Raw genomic sequence first — 21,261 nt, 5'->3', positions numbered from 1 at the left:
CTGTCCGATGTCCTTGTGAGCGACAACGGACCATGTTTCACCAGTGCTGAGTTCAAAGAGTTCATGACCTGTAATGATATCAAACATGTTACATCTGCCCCGGTTAAGCCAGCGTCCAACAGTCAGGCAGAATGAGCAGTTCAAACAATCAAGCAGGGCTTGAAAAGGATAACTGATGGCTCACTGCAGACTCGCTTATCCCGAGTCCTGCTTAGCTACCGCACGTTCACTGAGATTCCACCTGCTGAACTGCTCTTGAAAAGGGTACTTAAGGCAAGGGTCTCGTTAGTTCACCTGATCTACATGAACAGGTAGAGAACAGTCAGCTTCAACAAAATACATATCGTGATAGCGCAAATGTGTCATGTGAAATTGAAATCAATGATCCTGTATTTGTGTTGAACTATGGACAAGGTCCCAAGTGGCTTCCCGACACTATCATGGCCAAAGAGGGGAGCAGGGTGTTTCGGGTCAAACTTTCAAATGGACTCATTCACTGGAAACACTTGGACCAAATCAAACTCAGGGTCACGGACTATCCTGAGCAATCCACTTTGGACCTTACCTACTTTGACCCCCCAACATACACACCATCAGCAACCGACATCACAGTTGGCCACAAAGCAGAACCCATCATCTGCAGCAGCCCATCAGGACTCACCGCACCAGGCAGCCCAGCAAGGCCAGCTGCACAGCAGCCCAGCGAGGGCCCAACAAACAACTCACCAAAACCAGCATTTGCACCGAGACGATCAACCAGGGAAAGGCCCCAAATCGACTCACCTGTAAATAGTTACACTGTTGACTTTGGAGGGGGGGGGGGGGAGGGGAGTGTTGTGATATATGTAAATCTGTATATACCTTGTGCAGCCACCAGAGGGCACATCCCCTGGAGTCCCAAGGGATCCCACAATCCCTTGGGAGCACAGGTATTTAAGGAGGCTTCACAGGTTGGAGAGGCATTCTGGGGACCTGCAATAAAAGACTGTCACACTTTACTTTGAGCGCTCAGTCTGACTCTTTCGCCATACATAACAGTATGAAAAATTGTTTCCTCATGTGGTCTCCGGTTCTTTAGCCAATTAACTTAAATTTGTGTCCTCTGGTGACTGACCCTTCTGCCACTGGAAACGGATTCTCCATATTTATCTCCTATTATCCTTGTGAAGCATCTTAGGTGTTTTTTTTATTTGTCTTCAAGCCCATGTATAAAAAACGATGCAAACCCGGAATGTTTTCTTTACCAACATGGCGCCCAGCTTCATCAAACTCCATTCACTTCCTCATTGTGGCCCCAGCACTTCCGGGTTGAACTGGGATTGTTTCCGGGTTTCCCCTTTCTGCCGGGGACCAGCCTTGGCTGTGCGAGCTACACCAGCAACTCGACTGTTTACCTCCTAGAGTGTCGGCGATGGCCGTGCGAGGCCGCGGCGCCGCCCTCCCGGCCCGGCAGAGCCGCTGGGCAGCCGCTCTGGTGCTGGTGGTGCTGCCGGCTGTGTGGCGGCTGGGAGACGCCGCCGCTGGCAGGGGACTCGGGGCCCAGTCAGAGGCCGAGAGCCAAGAGCGCCAGCTCGGTAAGAGGACGGACTACAGCCCGCAGAGGCTCGGACTTGTGTTTAAACCGCTGGGCGTTGTCCTTCAAGGGGCCTCCCCGTTAAAACTTGTGTTGTTCGAACGAGTGATCCAGTGTGGTTGGGTGGGTGTAGGAATGGATTACATACCTTAATATACTAGTAGTGGGGCAGTGTATGAATGGATTATATATCTTTATATGCTAGTGTGGGAGAGGGGGGGGGGGCAGGTGTATGAATAGATTACATACCTTTATATACAAATCATCATCATCATAGACAGTCCCTCGGAATCGAGGAAGACTTGCTTCCACTCCTGAAGTGAGTTCTTTGGTGGCTGAAGAGTCCAATACGAGAGCCACAGACTCTGTCACAGGTGGGGCAGATCGTGGCTGAGGGAAGGGATGGGTGGGACTGGTTTGCAGCACGCTCGTTACGCTGCCTGCACTTGATTTTTGTGCATGCTAGTAGGGGGGCAGTGTACGAATGGATTATATATCTTTATATGCTAGTGTGGGAGAGGGGGCAAGTTATGAATAGATTACATATCTTGATACACTAGTGGGGAGCAGGTGTATGAATGGATTACATATCTTTATACCTTAGGTAGTTCCTTGGAGTAGAGGATGACTTGTTTCCATACTAAAAATGAGTTTTCAGGTGACTGATGAGTCCAATGCTGGACCTACAGTCTCTGTCACAGGTGCGGCAGATAGTGGTTGAAGGAACGGGTGGGTGGGGTGCTTAGGTTTCCGTGCGCTCCTTCCGCTGTCTATGTTTGGCTTGAGCTTGCTCCCGGCGATGAGACTTTATATACTAGTAGGGGCAAGTGTATAAATGGATTACATATATTAATATACTAGCTGAATTCCTTTGGACAGATAATCTGTTTGATGATAACCGGGTGCTGTCAAAAAAGTGTTACAGAAAATAAGTGTGACACTTGCCAAAAGTGTGTGCGACATACAAAATTTCTAATTTTATTTATATATATTTTTTGAGGGGCAAGAGTTTAGAAGTGTGACGAGTTGGGAGTTGTGCTCATTCATGTGGAGCATGAAAACTATAAATGGGCTGGCAGAAATCTATTAGTTGTCATGCAATTTTAAATCTTCCCATATAAATGGTATGCATCAACAATGAGAAGCAAGTTAACAGCTCCTGGATCAAAAACTGGTGAATCAATCACACCCCTGCATAAAGTGATTTCATGTGTGTAATCTAATCTCTAGAATCAAAAAGAAATGAATCATTCTCTCCCGGTTTCTGACGTCAGCTCAATCATCAAGATTACTGCATTACTGACTTTTTTTAGAAAAAATATTTTGCAATTTTACATATAAAATTCCCCTCTTTGCCTCAAGTGTTGTCAGCAGTACTTTGTGGTCTTTCCAGTGAGAAGCTAGGACAGGCCTGTTCTTAATAGATTTCAAGCTGATTGAGGTCAAATATACCAGTACCTGTACTATGTAGAACTTTTAGTTTGACAGAGAATTAACAAAGCCTGTCAAATGAGGCAGCTGAGTTTGAGAATCGGTGGAAGTTATGTTGGAATCGCAAATCCTTAACTTTATTTCTGGTGCTATAACACTAGGAATTTTTTGAGGGTAGGAATTCTTTCTGGTTTAAAATATTTTTCCCTTCCTCTTGTTCATCTTCTGGATTAAGCATTATTCTCAGCCAAGTGCATGCAAGAATTCTGACCCCAGACATTTTCTGAAACCTGTGTAGAATTTGGGGCAGAAGCCTGCACCTCCCTCTGGCAGACTGCACCACATGCACATTTGTAGATGTTAGTATAAGGCTTAACAGAATGGGGTGTGGGGCACGAGGGATGGGGGGGGGGGGGGAGGATAACTGTCATGAAATTCATTTGGCTATGCAGCTTTTAAAACTCAAACTTGTCTTCAACCCTCACCACAAGGTCTATATCCTCCCTAGCCATTATAATCTTCCATATTGTTGTCACATAGACAACATCTCCAGAACCTTGGGAAGAAACTAAAGAGTAAGGTCAACTTGATCCAGAATATCGCCAGATAAGAACATAAGAAATAGGAGCAGGTCACCTGGCCCCTCAAGCCTGCTCCACCATTTAATAAGATCATGGCTGATCTGATCTTGGACTGAGCTCCACTTCCCTGCCTGCTCCCCAGAACCTTTTATTCCCTTATCCCTCAAAAATCTGTCTATCTCCGCCTTAAATATATTCAATGACCCAGCCTCCACAGCTCTCTGGGGCAGAGGATTCCATAGATTTACAACCGTCTGAGAGAAGAAATTCCTCTTCATCTCAGTTTTAAATGGGCAGCCCCTTATTCTGAGATTATGTCCCCTAATTTTACTTGCCCCTATGAGTGGAAATATCCTCTCTGCATCCACCTTGTCGAGCCCCCTCATTATCTTATATGTTTCGATAAGATCACCTCTCATTCTTCTGAACTCTAATGTGTATAGGCCCAACCTACTCAACCTATCTTCATAAATTAACTCCCTCACCTCTGGATTCAACCTAGTGAACCTTCTCTGAACAGCCTCCAATGCAAGTATATCCTTCCTTAAATACGGAGACCAAAACTGTACGCAGTACTCTAGGTGTGGCCTCACCAATACCCTGTACAGATCTTCTCTGCTTTTATACTCTATCCCTCTTGCAATAAAGGCCAACCTTCCATTTGCCCTCCTGATTATTTGCTGTACCTGCATACTAACTTTTTGTGTTTTGTGTGCAAGAATCCCCAGGTCCCTCTGTACTGCAGCACTTTGCAATTTTTCTCCATTTAAATTATAATTTGCTTTTCTGTTTATCTGCCAAAGTGGATAACCGCACATTTTCCCACATACTTCATCTGCCATTTTTTTGCCCACTCGCTTAGCCTGTCTAAATCCCTTTGCAGATTTTTTGTGTCCTCCTCACAATTTGCTTTCCTACTAATCTTTGTATCATCAGCAAAGTTGACTACATTACACTCAGTCCCTTCATCCAAGTCATTACCACATGGGGAGCAGACGCTCAAACCCTCTGTATGCCTGCACTCGCCCTAGTGTACTCTACAGCGGAGTACTGCTCTCTAGCATGGCTAACAAGTCCATATGTCAAATCTGTTGATGTTCAGCTAAATTCTACGATGAGAATTATCATTGGTATGCTTTTATCGACACCAACACCTTGGCTGCCCGTGCTTGCAAACATTGCACCACTACACCTATGCTGCGAGATTGCAGTCACCAGAGAATACAACCGCTACACCAGCAAAGACATGCCGATCTAGCTGACTTGAACAACTTACCACCAACCTGTCTCAAATCTAGAAGGCCATTTTTGGACAGTCGCCGAAGCCCTTCAGCGAAGCCCTTCAGCAAATCCCCTCGGCCTTGATGACCGATGACAAAATGCTTGGAAGAAATGTGACATACGGAATGGATTCCTTAGAGGACCCCACAGTACAACCTGAAGGATCAAACCTTCCTCGCAAACAGTGGACAACTATCAACCGCCTCAGAACTGGTCATGGTAGATGCTGCCACCTTCTCCATAGGTGGAAGATTAAAGCATTCCCATCATACGACTCTGGACCTCCTAATCAGACCCTGGAGCACATCACTGAGCACTGCCCTCAGAGGAAATTCACAGGCAGCCTACAAGATATCCACGCTGTTACACCAGAAACTTTGGCCTGGATATCCAACTTGGATATTGATGTTTGATTTGCTTTGCTACTACCATATAAAAGATGATCTTTCAAGCTGTTATTTCTCTTAGTAGTTGGGGACAATTTGATTTCATGTATGTGTCTTTGTTAGATACATTAGATCAGATTGCTGAGGCTTTCTATGAAGTTTCAGAACTTTGTGCTTGCCTCAGATTATCAACTTTTTAAAGATTTGTTCATTTTTCAGATTGCGACCCCGAGAAGAACATGTGTGCTTGCAGAGTTTGAATTAGCCCTGTGCTTGTTGGAACATTTATAAAATCAATTTTGTGGCTACCACAAATGTGATCACATAATCAATCACCTTGAGCTTTTTGGGTTTGTCATGATTGTCCATTGAAGCACCCCAGCTCATTGAAACCAATGGGTAACATTGTGACATCCCAGCCCATTGATACCAATGGATAACATTGTGACACCCCAGACCATTGAAAACAGTGGGTAACAGTGTAACACCCCAGACCATTGAAACCAGTGGGTAACAGTGTAACACCCCAGACCATTGAAACCAGTGGGTAACAGTGTAACATCCCAGACCATTGAAAACAGTGGATAACACCGTAACATCCCAGCCCACGGAAATCAACGGGTAACACTAACAGTAAAACCTGCTGTTGCTTGCTCCAGAAGTGGCACTGTAACCACCTTTTGCCCATTGTAATAAACCACTGAAAGATACACCATTTCTCCCACTAACTGAGCAAGGCCATGGGAGATTTGTTAGTCTTATTAAATTGTGCTGCAGCAAGCATTGGGCACTGTTTTCCTGCTCTTCAACTTTTGATTTAGTCTTAGCTAGCTATTTTTCAGGATTGTATACTTTTAATAGTAATACTACGATTAAATTGCTTAATACATTGTATAACATTGTTGAAAATAAGGCAATGTTTAGACTACATCAATAGTCTCGCTGTTAAGTTGTCATGTAAGTGCAGCCTAGTTTTTCAATCCCTTTTAAAAACAAACTCTTTGAAACCAGCAGTGTTTTCAATATTTAAAACAAAAGCAATTGTAGATTTTCAGTGTTTGGAGCGGGAAGAAACCAAAATAATCTTCCTAAATAATTTGTAAAATTCTTGAAACCTTTGAATATTTGCCTGTGTCTTTTTTGAGCCCTTCTGTATTTCTTAATAGTCACTATTGGGGGGGGGGGGGGGGGGGGGGGAAGGAAATGGTGCAACAAAGCTCCCAAGAGTAAACAAGTCTGTATTAATGATGAATTTGATAGCTGCCATTGTATGAGGCTCTTGGTCTTAAGAACATTTTCATCCTCTCTACATGAGAATTATTTCCCTAAAGGGAAAGCTTTGGACTTATAATTTTTGGAGTAGCTACTAAAGCCATAAAGAAATTGCAGCCAGTATGTTTTGGTCTGTGTGTCCTTGGTTTATGAATTGTCATCTCCATTGAGACTGAGAAAATTCCTGAGTGGCCATCTCCTCGGCTGTGACTCTGGGACCCTACTTTTAATCTTTGGCTTGTTTATCTTAGTGATTGAGGCAGACAATGCGGCTGGGCATCTGATAGAAAATGCAGCACAGATACACTCCATGGTTATTGTATAAAATACTCAGCATAATTATTTTACTAATTATACAGAGAGAACATAGATAAAGTATATAGAAGGGAAAACTTGGAGAAAGAGTAGGTATAAGAAAAGCAAGGCGATATGGAAGCAAAAAATAGTGCAACAGATCAGAAAGGCATGTGAATGAGAAAAATAAGAAGAAGGGAATGACATTTTTGCGAAGTGGTCAAAATATAAAAAGGAAACAAAATTGTATCTTTTTATTTAAATAGTCAAACTATTATATCCTTATCCTTTAAAATCTATCTAAGTATACTACTTCCACTTTAATTGTCTGATGTCGGAACAGGAGACCTTTATGCAATTAAACAATCTCCATCCAAGTTGCTTCCAACTTGGTCGCTTGCGCACTAAGGTGTTGAGTCACCACCACATCCGACTGTCAACTAAACTGTTGGTGTATAGAGCAGTCGTTCTCTCATCTCTCCTTTATGGATGTGAGACCTGGACACCCTACAGGTGTCACATCAAAAAGTTGGAAGCTTTCCATACGCAGTCTCAGATCTATACTCCACATACGCTGGCAAGACCGGGTGTCAAACTTTGACGTTCTGGAGAGAGCACAATCAACTAGCATCGAGATGATGATAATGCGAGCCCAGTTCCGGTGGGCTGGACATGTCATCCGCATGGATGAGTCAAGGATCCCTCGTCAGCTTCTTCCCGGCGAGCCGAAGAAGGCGGCCGAAGACACCAGGGGCTCCCCCGTAAGTGCTGCAAAGATTGCATCAAGGCTAACCTCCAGTACTGTGGCATCCGACCAAAGGACCTTGAGAATACAGCAGTTAATAAAATCCAGTGGCGAACCCTAACGAGGACTGCCTGCCAGACCTTCGAAGAAAGCCGATGTCAACACCTGCGGGACACTAGAGATAGACGACATCAGGTGGCAGTACTGTCAGCATCAGGCACATCGAACTTCCCTTGTCCGACGTGCAAGAGACTATGTGCATCCAGAATTGGCCTATACAGCCACTTGAAGGCACATGCCATTGATGATTAGCACATCAACGTCTTTGTTGGATACGACAGACTACCAATAATAAATCCAAGTTGCAGAAGCCAAAACAATTACATCATTTAAATTGCTCTTAACATTTTTCTGACCCCAAAAGTACTTATTAGTATGTGAGTAAGAACCTTTTTCTTTGACTGCATATGTTAAACTTCTGTGTTTTTCTCAATGCCACTTCCCTCAACTAAGTGACATTCAATAGAGAAAGCTAAGAATGCACCAAACAGTTGTACTGGTACAATCTATTGTGTACAATTTGAGACTAGCCCCAGAAAGTTTTCAAACAAGCAAGCTTTACCGTGGTGATATAATCTCTTGTTTTCCCAACTTTTTTTTTACTGATTTTTTTTTTTCTCTCTCTCTCCCTCCCTTACTCTGGTGAGATTTACTTTGCTAATTTATCTTTCATATAACACTTTAGTTGCTGTCCAGTTAAGATTGTTAGCGTTCTATTGTGTGCGGCAGTTTGTTCTTGGTATTAGTAAAATGGTACCATAAGCTTAATGTAACTGGTATGTTCTGTCTCTTAATGCCTATAGCGAGAGAATAGAATCGTAGAAATTTATGGCACAGAAGGAGGCCATTCGACCGATCCTGTCTCAGAACTATCCAGTTTAATCCCACTTTCCAGTTCTTGGCCTGTAGCCTTGTAGATGTTGCAAGAATGTGACAAAGGAACAAAAAGTGGAGAAAGAAAAAAGTATTCTTAAAAAATTATTAAAAATTAAATGGTAGGACACTGAGAAGTGTAGAGGAACAAAGGACCCTTGGAGTGCATGTCCACAGATCCCTGAAGGTAGCAGACCAGGAAGATAAGGTGGTTAAGAAGGCATGCAGAATACTTGCCTTTATTAGCCAAGGCATAAAATACAAGAGCAGGGAGGTTATGCTTGAACTGTATAAAACACTGGTTAGGCCACAGCTGGAGTACTGCGTGCAGTTCTGATCATCACATTACAGGAAGGAAATAATTGCACTGGAGAGGGTATAGAGGAGATTTATGAGAATGTTGCCGGGAGTGGAGAATCTTAGCTTATGAGGACAGATTGGACAGCCTGTGTTTGTTTTCCTTAGAACAGAGGAGGCTGAAGGGAGAACTCATTGAGGTGTATAAAATTATGAAGGGTCTAGATATAGTGGATAGAAAGGGCCTATTTCCCTTAGTAAAGGGGTCAACAACCAGGGGGCATAAATTTAAAATAACTGGTAGAAGGTTTAGAGGGGATTTGAGGGGACATTTCTTCACGCAGAGGGTTGCGGGGGTCTGTAACTCACTGCCTGAAAGGGTGGTAGAGACAGAAACCCTCACCACATTTAAAAAGTACGTGGATGTGCACCTGAAGTGCCGTAACCTGCAGGGTTACGGACCTAGAGCTGGAAAGTGGGATTAGGCTGGATAGCCTCTTGTTGGCCGGCACGGACACGATGGGCCGAAATGGCCTCCTTTCATGCTGTAAACTTCTATGTTTTTTCATAGAAGCTATCTTTTAATTTAAGAATGGTGGTCAAGAATTGTATTAAATATTGCACATTTGAGTTCCGCATGTGCAGTATTGAGACCACATCTTGCTAACTTGAGTTAATGCTGCAGTGTGAGTGAAGTGGCATTCACCAGTGCTGCCACACCTGCCCTCGGCAGTCAGTGGTGCTATGCACAGTAGCACCTAAATCTTGAAGAAAACCAGAGCACCCAATATATGGTGTTTACCTCACTCAAACATCAACTTTTTAACTTGATGGAGAAAGATCAGACCTACAGCAGCAAATGGATGAAGCAGAGTTAATTTTAGTGTTGGCTCCAGCTACTAAATTGTATGCAATATAATATGCATCTACAGACAGACCTCTGCTTTTTGCAGAACTGACTGAAAATTTCTGTAGGAACACAGATTCCATATAAATTGATATGGTGCGGTTCTTTGGCATCAGGTTGCTGTTTGATTTCTGCAAATAATGGTGGAAATTGATTAGGCCTTTATGAGGTGCCTTTCTATGTTAAGCAGGTCACAATGATGTGCGAGTTGGAGGGGAACTTGCAGGTGATAGCATTCCCATGATCTTGCTGCTGCAGTCTTGAATGGTAGAGATTATGGGACTGGAAGGTGCTGATGAAGTGACCTTGGTGAGTTGCCACAGTGAGCCCTTGTCCAATGGTGGATGGGGTGGTTATTGAGCGCAGTGACAGCCACTGATGAAGCAGACTGGTCTCAAGCTTCTTGAGTGTTGTTGCAGTTGCACCCATCCAGGTAAGTGGTCAGTATATCATCACATCTCCTGGCTTGAATCTTGCAGATTCTGGAGCGAATTATGGGAGGAGGAGGAGGAAGTGACATCAGGAGGTAAGCCACTCGTTGCAGAGTTCTCCCTCTCCATCCTCCTTTTGTAGCCATATTGTTGATCTGGATGATGCAGTTAAGCACCTGGTCAGTGGTGACTCCTCAGGATTTTGATGGTAGGCTATTTGGCAATGCTGATGGCATTGAAGGACAAAGGGAGGTGGTTGGGACTTTTCTATTGGCAGGTAACATTCATGCCACATATCAGGCCAGTCCTTGGGGATGTCTAGGTCTTGATGACTCCATTACATGTGAACTTATCCTTCCGATGTGCAATACTTTACACTTGTCTGCATTAAATTTCATCTGTCATTATATTGTCCACTCATATATGTTGTCCAATTCGTTCTGTAATTTCTTAGTTGCCTCCTCTGATTCCACTGCTAATTTTGCATCAACTGCAAATTTGACCAATTTGAATTGAGTTTGAGTCTAAGTCATATGGTGGGAAAGTAACATTGCAGTGTATATATAATAAACATTGTTCAAATCAAGAACATTGAGTAACCTATTCTAATTTTTTTACAGATGTTTTGAATCAGTTGTTAACTGATTATGACATCCTCTCCTTCTCGGATATCCGCCAGCACACTGTGAGGAAACGTGATGCAGGATCACAGTCTCGTATAGAACAATCATTACAGTTTTCAGCCCTAAACAGGTACATCTGGATAGATTATTTTGTAAGGTAGTCGATTTCATAGACAAAATGAGAATCGCTAGGAAATCTTCATCTTTGAGGGCTTATTCCAGGAATAAATATAAGGTTTATATTAATGAGTAGAGTACATATTTCTGTGTAAGAAATGTTATGTCTTGGATAAAGAGTCAGACTAGATACTGCAAGTTCAAAGTAAGTGTGACCGTAGTCCTTTATTACAGATCTCAGAGTGCCTCCTTATATACAGGTGTTCCCAAGGGATTGTGTTTAGACATGGTAATTACAGGTTTACATACATAACAACACTCCTCCCCCCGCCCCCCTCCCCCCCCCCCAAAAATCAATAGTATAATTATTTACAATGTGTGAGAGTCGATCTGGGGCCTTCCTTTCCCTGGTTGATTGTCTCAGTGCAAATGGTGGTGTTGGTGAGCCGTTTGTTGGGCCTTCGCTGGGCTGCTGGAGGTGGTGAGTCTTGCTGGGCTGCTGCGGGTGATGGGTTCTGCTTTGTGGTCAACCGCTGGGTCAGTTGCCAATTGTGTATGTGTGTTTTCTGCAGGTGAGTCCATGTTCAACACAAATACAGGATCATTTACTTCAATTTCGCGTGACACATTTGCGCGATCATAATATGTATTCTGTTGAAGCCGCCTGCTCTCTACCTGTTCGTGTAGATCAGGGTGGACTAACGAGAGCCTTGTCTTAAATGCCCTTTGCATGAGCAGTTCAGCGGGAGGGAGTGGGGTTTTGTGCGGTACCTAAGCAGGACTCGGGATAAGTGAGCCTTCAGTTACCCTTTTCAAGCTCCTCTTGATTGTTTGAACTGCTCGTTCTGCCTGATCATTGGACGCTGGCTTAAACTGGGCAGGCGTGACATGTTTGACCCCATTGCGGGTCATGAACTCCTTGAATTCGGCACTGGTAAAGCACGGCCCATTGTCACTTACAAGGACATTAGGCCGTGCGTGGTAAACATGGCCTGTAGGCTTTCAATGGTAGCAGCGGACGTGCTTGCCGACATTATCACACATTCAATCCATTTGGAGTACACATCTACAACCACTAAAAACATTTTTCCCAAGAATGGGCCTGCATAGTCGACGTGAACCCTAGGCCACGATTTGGAGGGCCAAGTATAGACATTTCATCTTTGGTACAGCTTTATTTCTTCCTGCATTTCTAATGGGACACTAGACCAACTCCCATGGAGCACACAGTTATTTTACTAAGGACAGTAAGGAGTCCTGGCTCGTCCAGGTTCTAATCTGTCGGGCGGTAACAAGTGATTGCTCACTCTCGAATGTTTCCATTACCATAACTAAATCTGCAGGCTGTGCCATCTCCACCCCGGTGGTGGGCAATGGTAGCCTACTGAGAGCATCGGCACAGTTTTCTGTGCCTGGCCTGTGGCGAATGGCGTAGTTGTATATGGACAGCATGAGCGCTCATCTCTGGATGTGGGCCGATGTATTCATATTTATCCCCTTATTTTCAGAAAAGAGGGATATAAGCGGCTTATGGTCTGTTTCCAATTCAAATTTGAGTCCGAACAGATATTGATGCATTTTCTTTACCCCATAAACACACACTAACGCCGCTTTTTCGATCATACTGTAGACCCTCTTGGCCTTAGACAGACTTCTGGATGCATAAGTAACCAGTTGCAATTTCCCAAATTCATTAGCTTGTTGCAATACACACCCGACCCCGTACGATGACGAATCACATGCTAGTACCAAACATTTACATGGATCGTACAAAACAAGCAATTTGTTTGAATATAACAGCTTCCTAGCTTTCGCAAAAGCATTTTCTTGGCTTTTATCCCATACCCATTCATCTTCTTTACGCAGTAAAGAGTGCAGGGGTTCTAACAATGTGCTAAGACCCGGTAAGAAGTTACCAAAATAGTTCAGGAGTCCTAGAAACGACCGCAGCTCTGTCACGTTCTGTGGTCTCAGTGCGTTCTTGATTGCCTCCGTCTTCTAATCGGTGGGCCTGATGCCGTCCGCCACGATTCTTCTCCCCAAGAACTCCACTTCAGGCGCCAGGAAAACGCACTTGGAGCATTTTAGCCTGAGCTGCACTCGATTAAGCCGATGAAGAACCTCCTCCAGGTTCTGCAGGTGCTCGACGGTGTCCTGACCTGTAACCAAGATGTCGTCCTGGAAGACCACGATGCGCGGGACCGACTTCAGCAAGCTTTCCATGTACTTCTGGAATATCGCCGCGGCCGATCGAATCCCAAACGGGCATCTGTTGTAAACGAAAAGACCTTTGTGTGTGTTGATGCAGGTGAGGCCTTTCGAAGATTCCTCCAGTTCCTGCGTCATGTAGGCCGAGGTCAAGTCCAGCTTCGTGAACGTTTTCCCTCCCGCCAGCTTCACAAATAGGTCGTCTGCCTTTGGTAGCAGGTATTGATCCTGCAGCAAGAAACGATTGATGGTCACTTTGTAATCACCACAGATTCTGACGGTGCTGTCTCCCTTGAGGACTGGAACAATTGGACTGGCCCACTCATTGAATTCGATCGGTGAAATGATGCCCTCTCGTTGCAGCCTGTCCAGCTCAATCTCCACCCTCTCATCATGTAAGGTACTGCTCTCGCCTTGTGATGGATGGGTCACGCCCCCGGAATCAAATGGATCTGCACTTTGCTCCTTGGAACTTCCGATGCCTGGTTCGAATAGCGAGGGGAACTTGCTTAGGACCTGGGCACATGAGGGACGAGAGCGCTCGGACGTTGTCCCAGTTTCAGCGTATCTTTCCCAGCCAGCTCCTGCCGAACAGCGTGGGGCCATCACCCGGTACCACCCAGAGTGGTAAATCGTACACCGCTCCATCGTAGGAGACCTTTACGGTAGCACTGCTAATTACGGGAATCAGTTCCTTTGTGTACGTTCTAAGTTTGATACGAATGGGAGTCAGGCCTGGCCTTGAAGCCTTGCACCACAACTTATCGAAAATCTTTTTACTCATTATGGACTGGCTTGTGCCCATGTCCAGCTCCATGGACACCGGGAGTCCATTTAATTCAACCTTCAGCATTATCAGGGGACACTTTGAGCCTCCTCGGTCTGGGGCTCTGGTTCGTCATGATCCACTGTGGATCTCTCCTCCTCTGCAACATGGTGGTTTGCAGGATTAGCAGGGTTTGCAGCTCACCTGCACATACATTGGAGGTGTCCCATTGTTCCACAGCCCTTGCAAACGTATCCTTTGAAGCAGCATGAATGGAATCGATGATCACCTCCGCAGCGCCAACAAGGTGTTAATTGCCTTGTATTCACCACCCTTGATGGTGGACTCTGAGTCATCTGCAGACGTGCAGCTACAGGCGTGTAAGTCCTGCCATGTACATTTCGATTCGAAAACAACATTACTTTGTTCACAGTACTTGCAGCAGCATTAGTGTGCTAGGAAATTTGTTTGGTATTGTCACTGGTGGAGATAAACGCCTGGGCTATCACTATAGCTTTCTTCAAGGTTGGGGTCTCTACAGTCAAAAGTTTGTGAAGTATTACTTCATGGCCAATGCCAAGCACAAAGTCGTCCCTGAGCATGTCCTTCAAATTCGCAATGTCCTGCAAGGCGCCTTTGCTCGGCGACGTAACTCGCCACTTCCTGGTCTTCGGATCTCTTGTACGTGTAGAACCGATACCTCGCCATCAGAACACTTTTTCCTTCAGGTTTAGGTGCTCCCGGACCAGTGTGTACAACTCATCGTACAACTTGACTCTGAATTTTGCTGGAGCGAGCAGGTTTTTCATGAGGCCATACGTTGATGTCCCGCAAACGGTGAGGAGGATTGGCCTTTGTTTGGCAGTGTTCCCTTCTCCTTCCAGCTCGTTGGCCACGAAGTATTGGTCAAGTCGCTCCACGAAGGTTTCCCAATCATCTCCCTTCGAAAATTTCTCCAGGATGCCCACAGTTCTCTGCATTGTTGCGTTGGGGTTCGTCATCTGTATCTCGTCGCCAATTGTTATGTCTTGGATAAAGAGTCAGACTAGATACTGCAAGCTCAAAGTAAATGTGACCGTAGTCCTTTATTACAGATCTCAGAGTGCCTCTCCAGCCTGTGAGGCCTCCTTATATACAGGTTCTCCCAAGGGATTGTGGGATCCCTTGGGACTCCAGGAGATAAGTCCTCTGGTGGTTAGACATGGTAATTACAGGTTTACATATATAACAAGAAAACAATTCCATTCAAAACTAACTCTATTTTTCATGATTGGTGGCAAAAAGGTAGAAAAGAGTTGAAATAGCTGCGCACTTCAATCATCCTGATAAGACCAGAAATGCTTACATTGGTAACACATGGTGCAATGTGCAAGAACATTCTTTCACATTGTTTGCTCTGCTAAAACCAAGATCTCCTCTGGAAGGTGTTACAAACCAATCTGTGATTTAGCATGCCACCAATTAAGTTGTTCTGAACTAAATTCAATCTCCTACATAAATTGAGATGCTTCAACAGTACTAATTCTGTTGTAATGTATTGAAAACTTACTATGATTATGTAGAGAGCATTAAAGCAAATTAATTTTACTTTATTTGGACCTGGAGACGAAAGAAGTAGTAAATCCGAATTACAAGCTATGCATCAAGCTGATAAAATCTGTGTCCTTGGTGTCATAGGCAGGATTGGACTCCAGTTCAAGTCTCTCTCCCCCTGATGAGTCGCATGAAGCAGGAAAGGTGCTGAGTCGAGATTGCGGCACTTCCTTCTGGCAACAGGGAAGACTGGAGTGGAGTTCTGCCTGGGCAATCTGTGGTACTACTTGATGGCCAGCTACAACAACAACAAATATTTATACAGCGCCTTTAATTTAGTAAAACGCCCCAAGGCACTTCACAGGAGTGTTTTAAGACTAAACAAATAAATTTGACACCATGCCACATAAGAAATTATAGCAGATGACCAAAGAGGTAAGTTTTAAGGAGCGTCTTAAAGGAGAAGAGAGAGGTAGGGAAGCAGAGGGGTTTAAGGAGGGAGTTCCAGATCTTGGGGCCTAGGCAGCTGAAGGCACGGCCACCAATGGTTGAGCAGTTATATTCAGGGATGCTCAAGAGGGCAGAGTTTGAGGAGCGCAGACATCTCATTTCAGGGTCAAATATGACTCCTAGATTGCGAACAGTCTGGTTCAGCCTCAGACAGATGCTAGGGAGAGGGGTGGAGTTAGTGGCAAGAGAACGCAGTTTGTGACGGGGACCAAAGACAACGGCTTTGGTTTTCCTAAAATTTAATTGGTGAAAATTTCTGCTCATCCAGTACTGGATGTCAGACAAGCAATTTGACAATTTAGAGACCATGGAGGGGTCAAGTGAAGTGGTGCTGAGGTAGAGCTGGGTGCCGTCGGCATACGTGTGGAAACTAACGCCATGTTTTCGGATGATGTTGCCAAGGGGCAGCATATAGATGAGAAATAGGAGGAGGCCAAGAATAGATCCTTGGGGGACACCAGAGGTAACGATGTGGGAGTGGGAAGAGAATCCATTTTCTGGTTATGATTAGATCGATAAGAATGTAACTGGGTGAGTGCAATCCCACCCAGCTGGATGACAGTGGACAGGCGATGGAGTGGCCAACTGTGTCGAAGGCTGCAGACAGGTCGAGAAGGACGAGGAGGGATAGTTTACCTTTGCCATAGTCACAAAGGATGTAATTTGTGACTTTGATGAGAGCCGTTTCGGTACCGTGGCAGGGGCAGAAATCAGATTGAAGAGATTCAAACATGGAGTTGCGGGAAAGATGGGCACTGATTTGGGAGGCGACAACACGTTCAAGGACTCTGGACAGCAAAGGGAGGTTGAAGATGGGGTGATAGCTTGCAGGCACAGTAGGGTCAAGCGTTGTTTTTTTGAGGAAAGGGTGATGACGGCAGATTTGAAGGAGAGGGGAACAGTACCCGAGGAGAGAGAACCGTTAACAATGTCAGCTATCATGCAAGCCAGAAAAGGGAAGTTGGGTGGTCACCCGTTTAGTGGAAATAGAGTGAAGGGAGCAGGAAATGGGTCTCATGGACAAGATGAGCGTGGCGAGGTCAAGAGGGGAGATCAGAGAGAAACTGCTACAGGACGCATTGATGTCTTGGAAGCAGCCTGTGCTTCTGTCCCTTCAGCTCTGTCTGGAGAAACTTGCCCAAGTAGACAGTGAAAATAAACTTTAAAATCTCTATTGTTTGGAAATTGCCTTTCAGTTCTAGTAAGAATAGCAATCTTGTGATATAAAGTTAATATAGTATTCAGGCACTGGTGGATATTCTCTTATGAAAGTGACTAAGGTAGATTATTCTTAGTCCTTGGCATTGGCTTGGTGCCAGGCCCACTGTAAGGGTGAATCAGAAATCATGTACATTCACGATTTTACAGTTCATGAGTAATGACTCAGAGTATCTAACCCCCGAGAGAAATTAAATCTCATTTTTTTCTGCACAAAATGTAATCTTTGTATTTACGGCAGTGTTTTGTTCATTAGCTTTTTTTGATTGCACTTCTGTTTAAATGCCAGAGCAGATAGCCATGTTGAGAATAATTTTGAGGTATGATCTGACCTCATTAACATTTCAGGTGTGATACTTAATTGTTTCTGTGGTCTTAATTCATGCAATTGCGTGATAGTCTAAAATGCCTACTGGAAATAAGACAACTCTACTTCTGTGAAAAAGTGTGGTTTTCTGAACTGTGAATTGTCTCGGTCTGTATTAACTATACTTGGTTTAAAGAAGTTCAGTGTGAATTAGCTGGTCCAGTAATGGAAGAAAAATTGTATTAACACAGTTCTGCATTCATTTTGAATAACTTAATAGGAGTTACAAATTGAACTGTTTTCTTGGCCATGTGAAGTATCTGATATATGTGACATCCATGTCCAGATGAATACTGTGTAATAACTATTTAAATATAGTCATGTGGCTATCAGGACATCACGCTTCATTTATCGTAACAGAAGTTGATGAGAAAATGCATGCAAAGGTTTATAGACTTCGAGTACATTCGATGAATCTTGAATAAAGCTCTTGCATCTGAGTTTTGTGATTGTGGTCTAGCATCCACAAAATCCTGGAATGTCTCATGTTATAAATGAAAACATGAATTGATACACTCCTCAATATTTTCTAGAACTGTGTGACCTTACCTGAAACCAAGTTTTTGGCAAGAGGGTACATATTCTAGTATATTGAGCTGTATCATGCATAACTTAAGTAAAGAAGTTGAGTATTCAGGGTCCGATCCAAACCCTTGATTAAACCCAATGAATTAGCTGTGGACTATGTAAACAATGAAGAGTCAACATTTTCTCATTAACTGTGAGTGAAAATAAGTGGAAGTACACCCCATAGAAACTGTCACTCCCCTCCCAATATTGAGAGAACTTTAAGCTGTGAGGAAGACCGATAATGAAAACTCCGGATATTATCTGTCTTTAAAGCTTTGGGAACTTTGACTGATTCTTAAAAAAAAATTCCACAGCTCTTCAGGAAAGATTTTTCCGATGTTCCTAATATAAAGTTTGTGCCATAGATTCATTTAAATAGCTTTGCTATATGAATTGCTCTAACATTATTGCCAAATATGTTTGTGTAAGAGAAGTGATTGACAGAAAGACACTGCTACTACAGTATTATTATTCAATCTTTGATATCTTTGAACTTTCTATTTCACAGAAATTTTAAATTATATTTAAGTTCAAATGTGGAGCATTTTTCTGAAACTTTCAAAGCAGTAGTCGTGGATGGAGATGGAAATGAAGAAGAATATCCTGTGCAATGGAAAAACTTCTTTACTGGCCACGTGATAGGTTAGTATACGTAGAAATAGAATGATTATAACCCATGGTGCTGCTGTCAAAAAGTTAAAAGATAATTTTGTTGTAGCCTGTAGCAGTGCTGCATTGAAAGCTTTTAAGTCTAGGAAATATTCAAGTGCAATAATATGAAAGTTGTTTGGGAGGGGGGAGGGAAATTAATTTGTTCAAAATAAGGTATACAAATAGTTCACTTAATATCTGATGAATCTGGGTGAATTATTAGATCATAAGATTTGAAACTCTGGTCTTTAAGTGGGAATCTTGGAGTCTAGTGGTTCGGTTGTCATGACTACCAGGCTGCTCTACATCAGTGAGCTTTTTATTTCCTAAAACATGCATGTTACCTGAATCTATTGGTATCCAGATTGGTTAAGCTTGTTGTTTAAATGCTGATGTAGGATCTGGAAGTACAAAGCAAAAGATGAAGGGTGAAATATATAAATGGGAACTACACAGAAAATCATTGTTTATCTGTCCTAATAGCCTTCAGTCCTTTAATTGAGCAAATATTTATTGATCAGTTTTAAGGAGTTAATTAACAACTGGTTGTTTTATATCCAGTTGTGGATGAGCTGCAAGTTCCTTCAGCTGTTGTCTAGCCCCCACCACAAACTCTTAAGGTGGGATTGGTGACCCATCCACCTCCACGGAGGTGTGTGGGGGACCTGACCCATCCACCTCCATGGCACGAACCTGGTATTGCAGTACTTCCAGTAACGGTGCAGTGGCTCTAGGCCTTTTGGCTAAGAGCATTGGCGCAGAGTGATCCTTGACTGGTGCAGGGTGACCTCTGGCGTTTGACAAAGAATTGTAACGATTGGATAACGATTGGACATGAATTTAAAAAAAAAAAAAAAAAAAAAAAAAAAAAAAAAAAAAACTCTTAAGCCCTCACCAGATTGAACCAGACTTCTTGCGTCTTGGCTTCCTATTGCTGAGCTTCTGACCCCATGTACTCTTCATTGCAAAGACTGCCTACTTCCACCTCTGTAACATCATCTGCCTCTGCTGCTGAAACCCTCATCCATACCTTCCTCCAGGTTCGATCTGTACTGGGGCCTCAACTTTTCAATATATTTATAAATTACTTGGATGAAGGAATAGAAAGCTGTATATCTAAGTTTGCCAGTGACGCTAAGTTAGGAGGCACAGTAAATAATGTAGATGGGAGCAGAAAGTTGCAAAGGGACATTGATAAATGGAGTGGCCAAAACTGTGGAAGCTGGAGTTCAATGTGGGGAAAATGGACCCAAGTTTCGGGTGGAGTTGTTCCTAGTTTTTTTGAGCAACTAGTTTAGTTTGGAGTATGTTAGAAATTGCAATTCTCGGATATTAGTTTGCTCCAGTGCTAGTGAGTTAGTTTAGGTTGGCTTTTTAGGTAAGGTACTTTTTTTTCAAAAGGGGTGTGTCCAGCCACTCAGGCCTGTTTTGCAAATTTCGGCAGTGAAAACTTACTACAAACTAACTTAGGATGGAGTAAGTGTCCACTTTTGTAAGTTCTGAAAAACCTTACCTAGAGTTAAGTTTAGTGCAGGCACAGTCAGAGACGGAGGGTGGGAAGCATGAAACACAAAGGACACATCAACATCACAACAGGGGGGGTGGGGGAAGTTAGAGGATTTTCCATAAACACCTTCACAATAACATTAAAGAAGCAAAGTACATTTAAAGCACTAAGCACTAAACAAAGCAGTACATTTAAAGCACCAAGCACTAAAGGAAGTACAAAAAGTAATAAGCAATTAATTAATAAAAAATAGAAGGAACCCTGCACCTAAAGCACCAAGATCAAAGTAATAAGTAATCAATCAATACAAAATAGAAGTCCTACCTTTATGTGAAGGGAAGGTGTCTCTGTCAGTGTCTCTCTCTCTCTAGTGTCTCTCTTTCTCTGTATCTGACAGTGAGGGGTGCGGGGGGGTGATGGTGGTGGTGGTGGTGGTGGTGGTGGGGTGGGGGGGGTGTGTGTGTGGTGTGTGTATGTGTGTAGAGGGGGTGGGTGTGTGGGGGGGTGGGAGTGGGGGTGGGTGTGTGTGGGGGGGGGGGGTTGTGGAGGGGTGTGTGTGTGGGGGGTTGGGAGGGGTGTGTGTGTGTGGGGGGTGTGTATGGGGGGGTGGGAGGTGTGTGTGTGTGTGTGTGGGGGGTGGGTGTGTGTGTGGGGGGTGGGAGTGTGTGTGGGGGGTGGGAGTGTGTGTGGGGGGTGGGAGGGGTGTGTGTGTGGGGGGTGGGAGGGGTGTGTGTGTGGGGGGTGGGAGGGGTGTGTGTGTGGGGGGTGGGAGGGGTGTGTGTGTGGGAGGGGTGTGTGTGTGGGAGGGGTGTGTGTGTGGGAGGGGTGTGTGTGTGGGAGGGGTGTGTGTGTGGGAGGGGTGTGTGTGTGGGGGGGTGGGAGGGGTGTGTGTGTGGGGGGGTGTTGATTGGTGGGGTGGGAGGTGTGTGTGTGTGGGGGGTGGGAGGAGTGTGTGGGGGGTGGGGAGGTGTGTGTGGGGGGTGGGAGGGGTGTGTGTGGGGGGTGGGAGGGGTGGGGGGTGGGAGGTGGAGTGTGTGGGGGGTGGGAGGGGTGTGCCTGT

The 21,261-nt window shown here is 44.3% G+C and overlaps 1 protein-coding gene across 2 annotated transcripts in view; it reads left to right on the top strand.

The window, feature by feature from the left end:
* The first annotated feature begins 1,338 nt into the window (after positions 1-1,338).
* The window catches only part of LOC139267129 (disintegrin and metalloproteinase domain-containing protein 17-like), an 85,709-nt gene continuing 65,786 nt past the window's right edge, over positions 1,339-21,261 (top strand). For both annotated transcript variants that reach the window (XM_070884969.1, XM_070884968.1), the window contains exons 1-3: positions 1,339-1,574; positions 10,752-10,884; positions 18,552-18,685. In XM_070884969.1, coding sequence (XP_070741070.1) covers positions 1,412-1,574; positions 10,752-10,884; positions 18,552-18,685 — 430 coding nt within the window. In that variant the 5' untranslated portion in view covers positions 1,339-1,411. The remainder of the gene's footprint in view (positions 1,575-10,751; positions 10,885-18,551; positions 18,686-21,261) is intronic.

This window comes from Pristiophorus japonicus, chromosome 7, assembly GCF_044704955.1.
Source record: "Pristiophorus japonicus isolate sPriJap1 chromosome 7, sPriJap1.hap1, whole genome shotgun sequence".
Classification (NCBI taxonomy): domain Eukaryota; kingdom Metazoa; phylum Chordata; class Chondrichthyes; family Pristiophoridae; genus Pristiophorus; species Pristiophorus japonicus.
The sequence above is the reverse complement of the archived record's forward strand: the minus strand, read 5'-3'. Positions and strand labels throughout refer to the sequence as shown.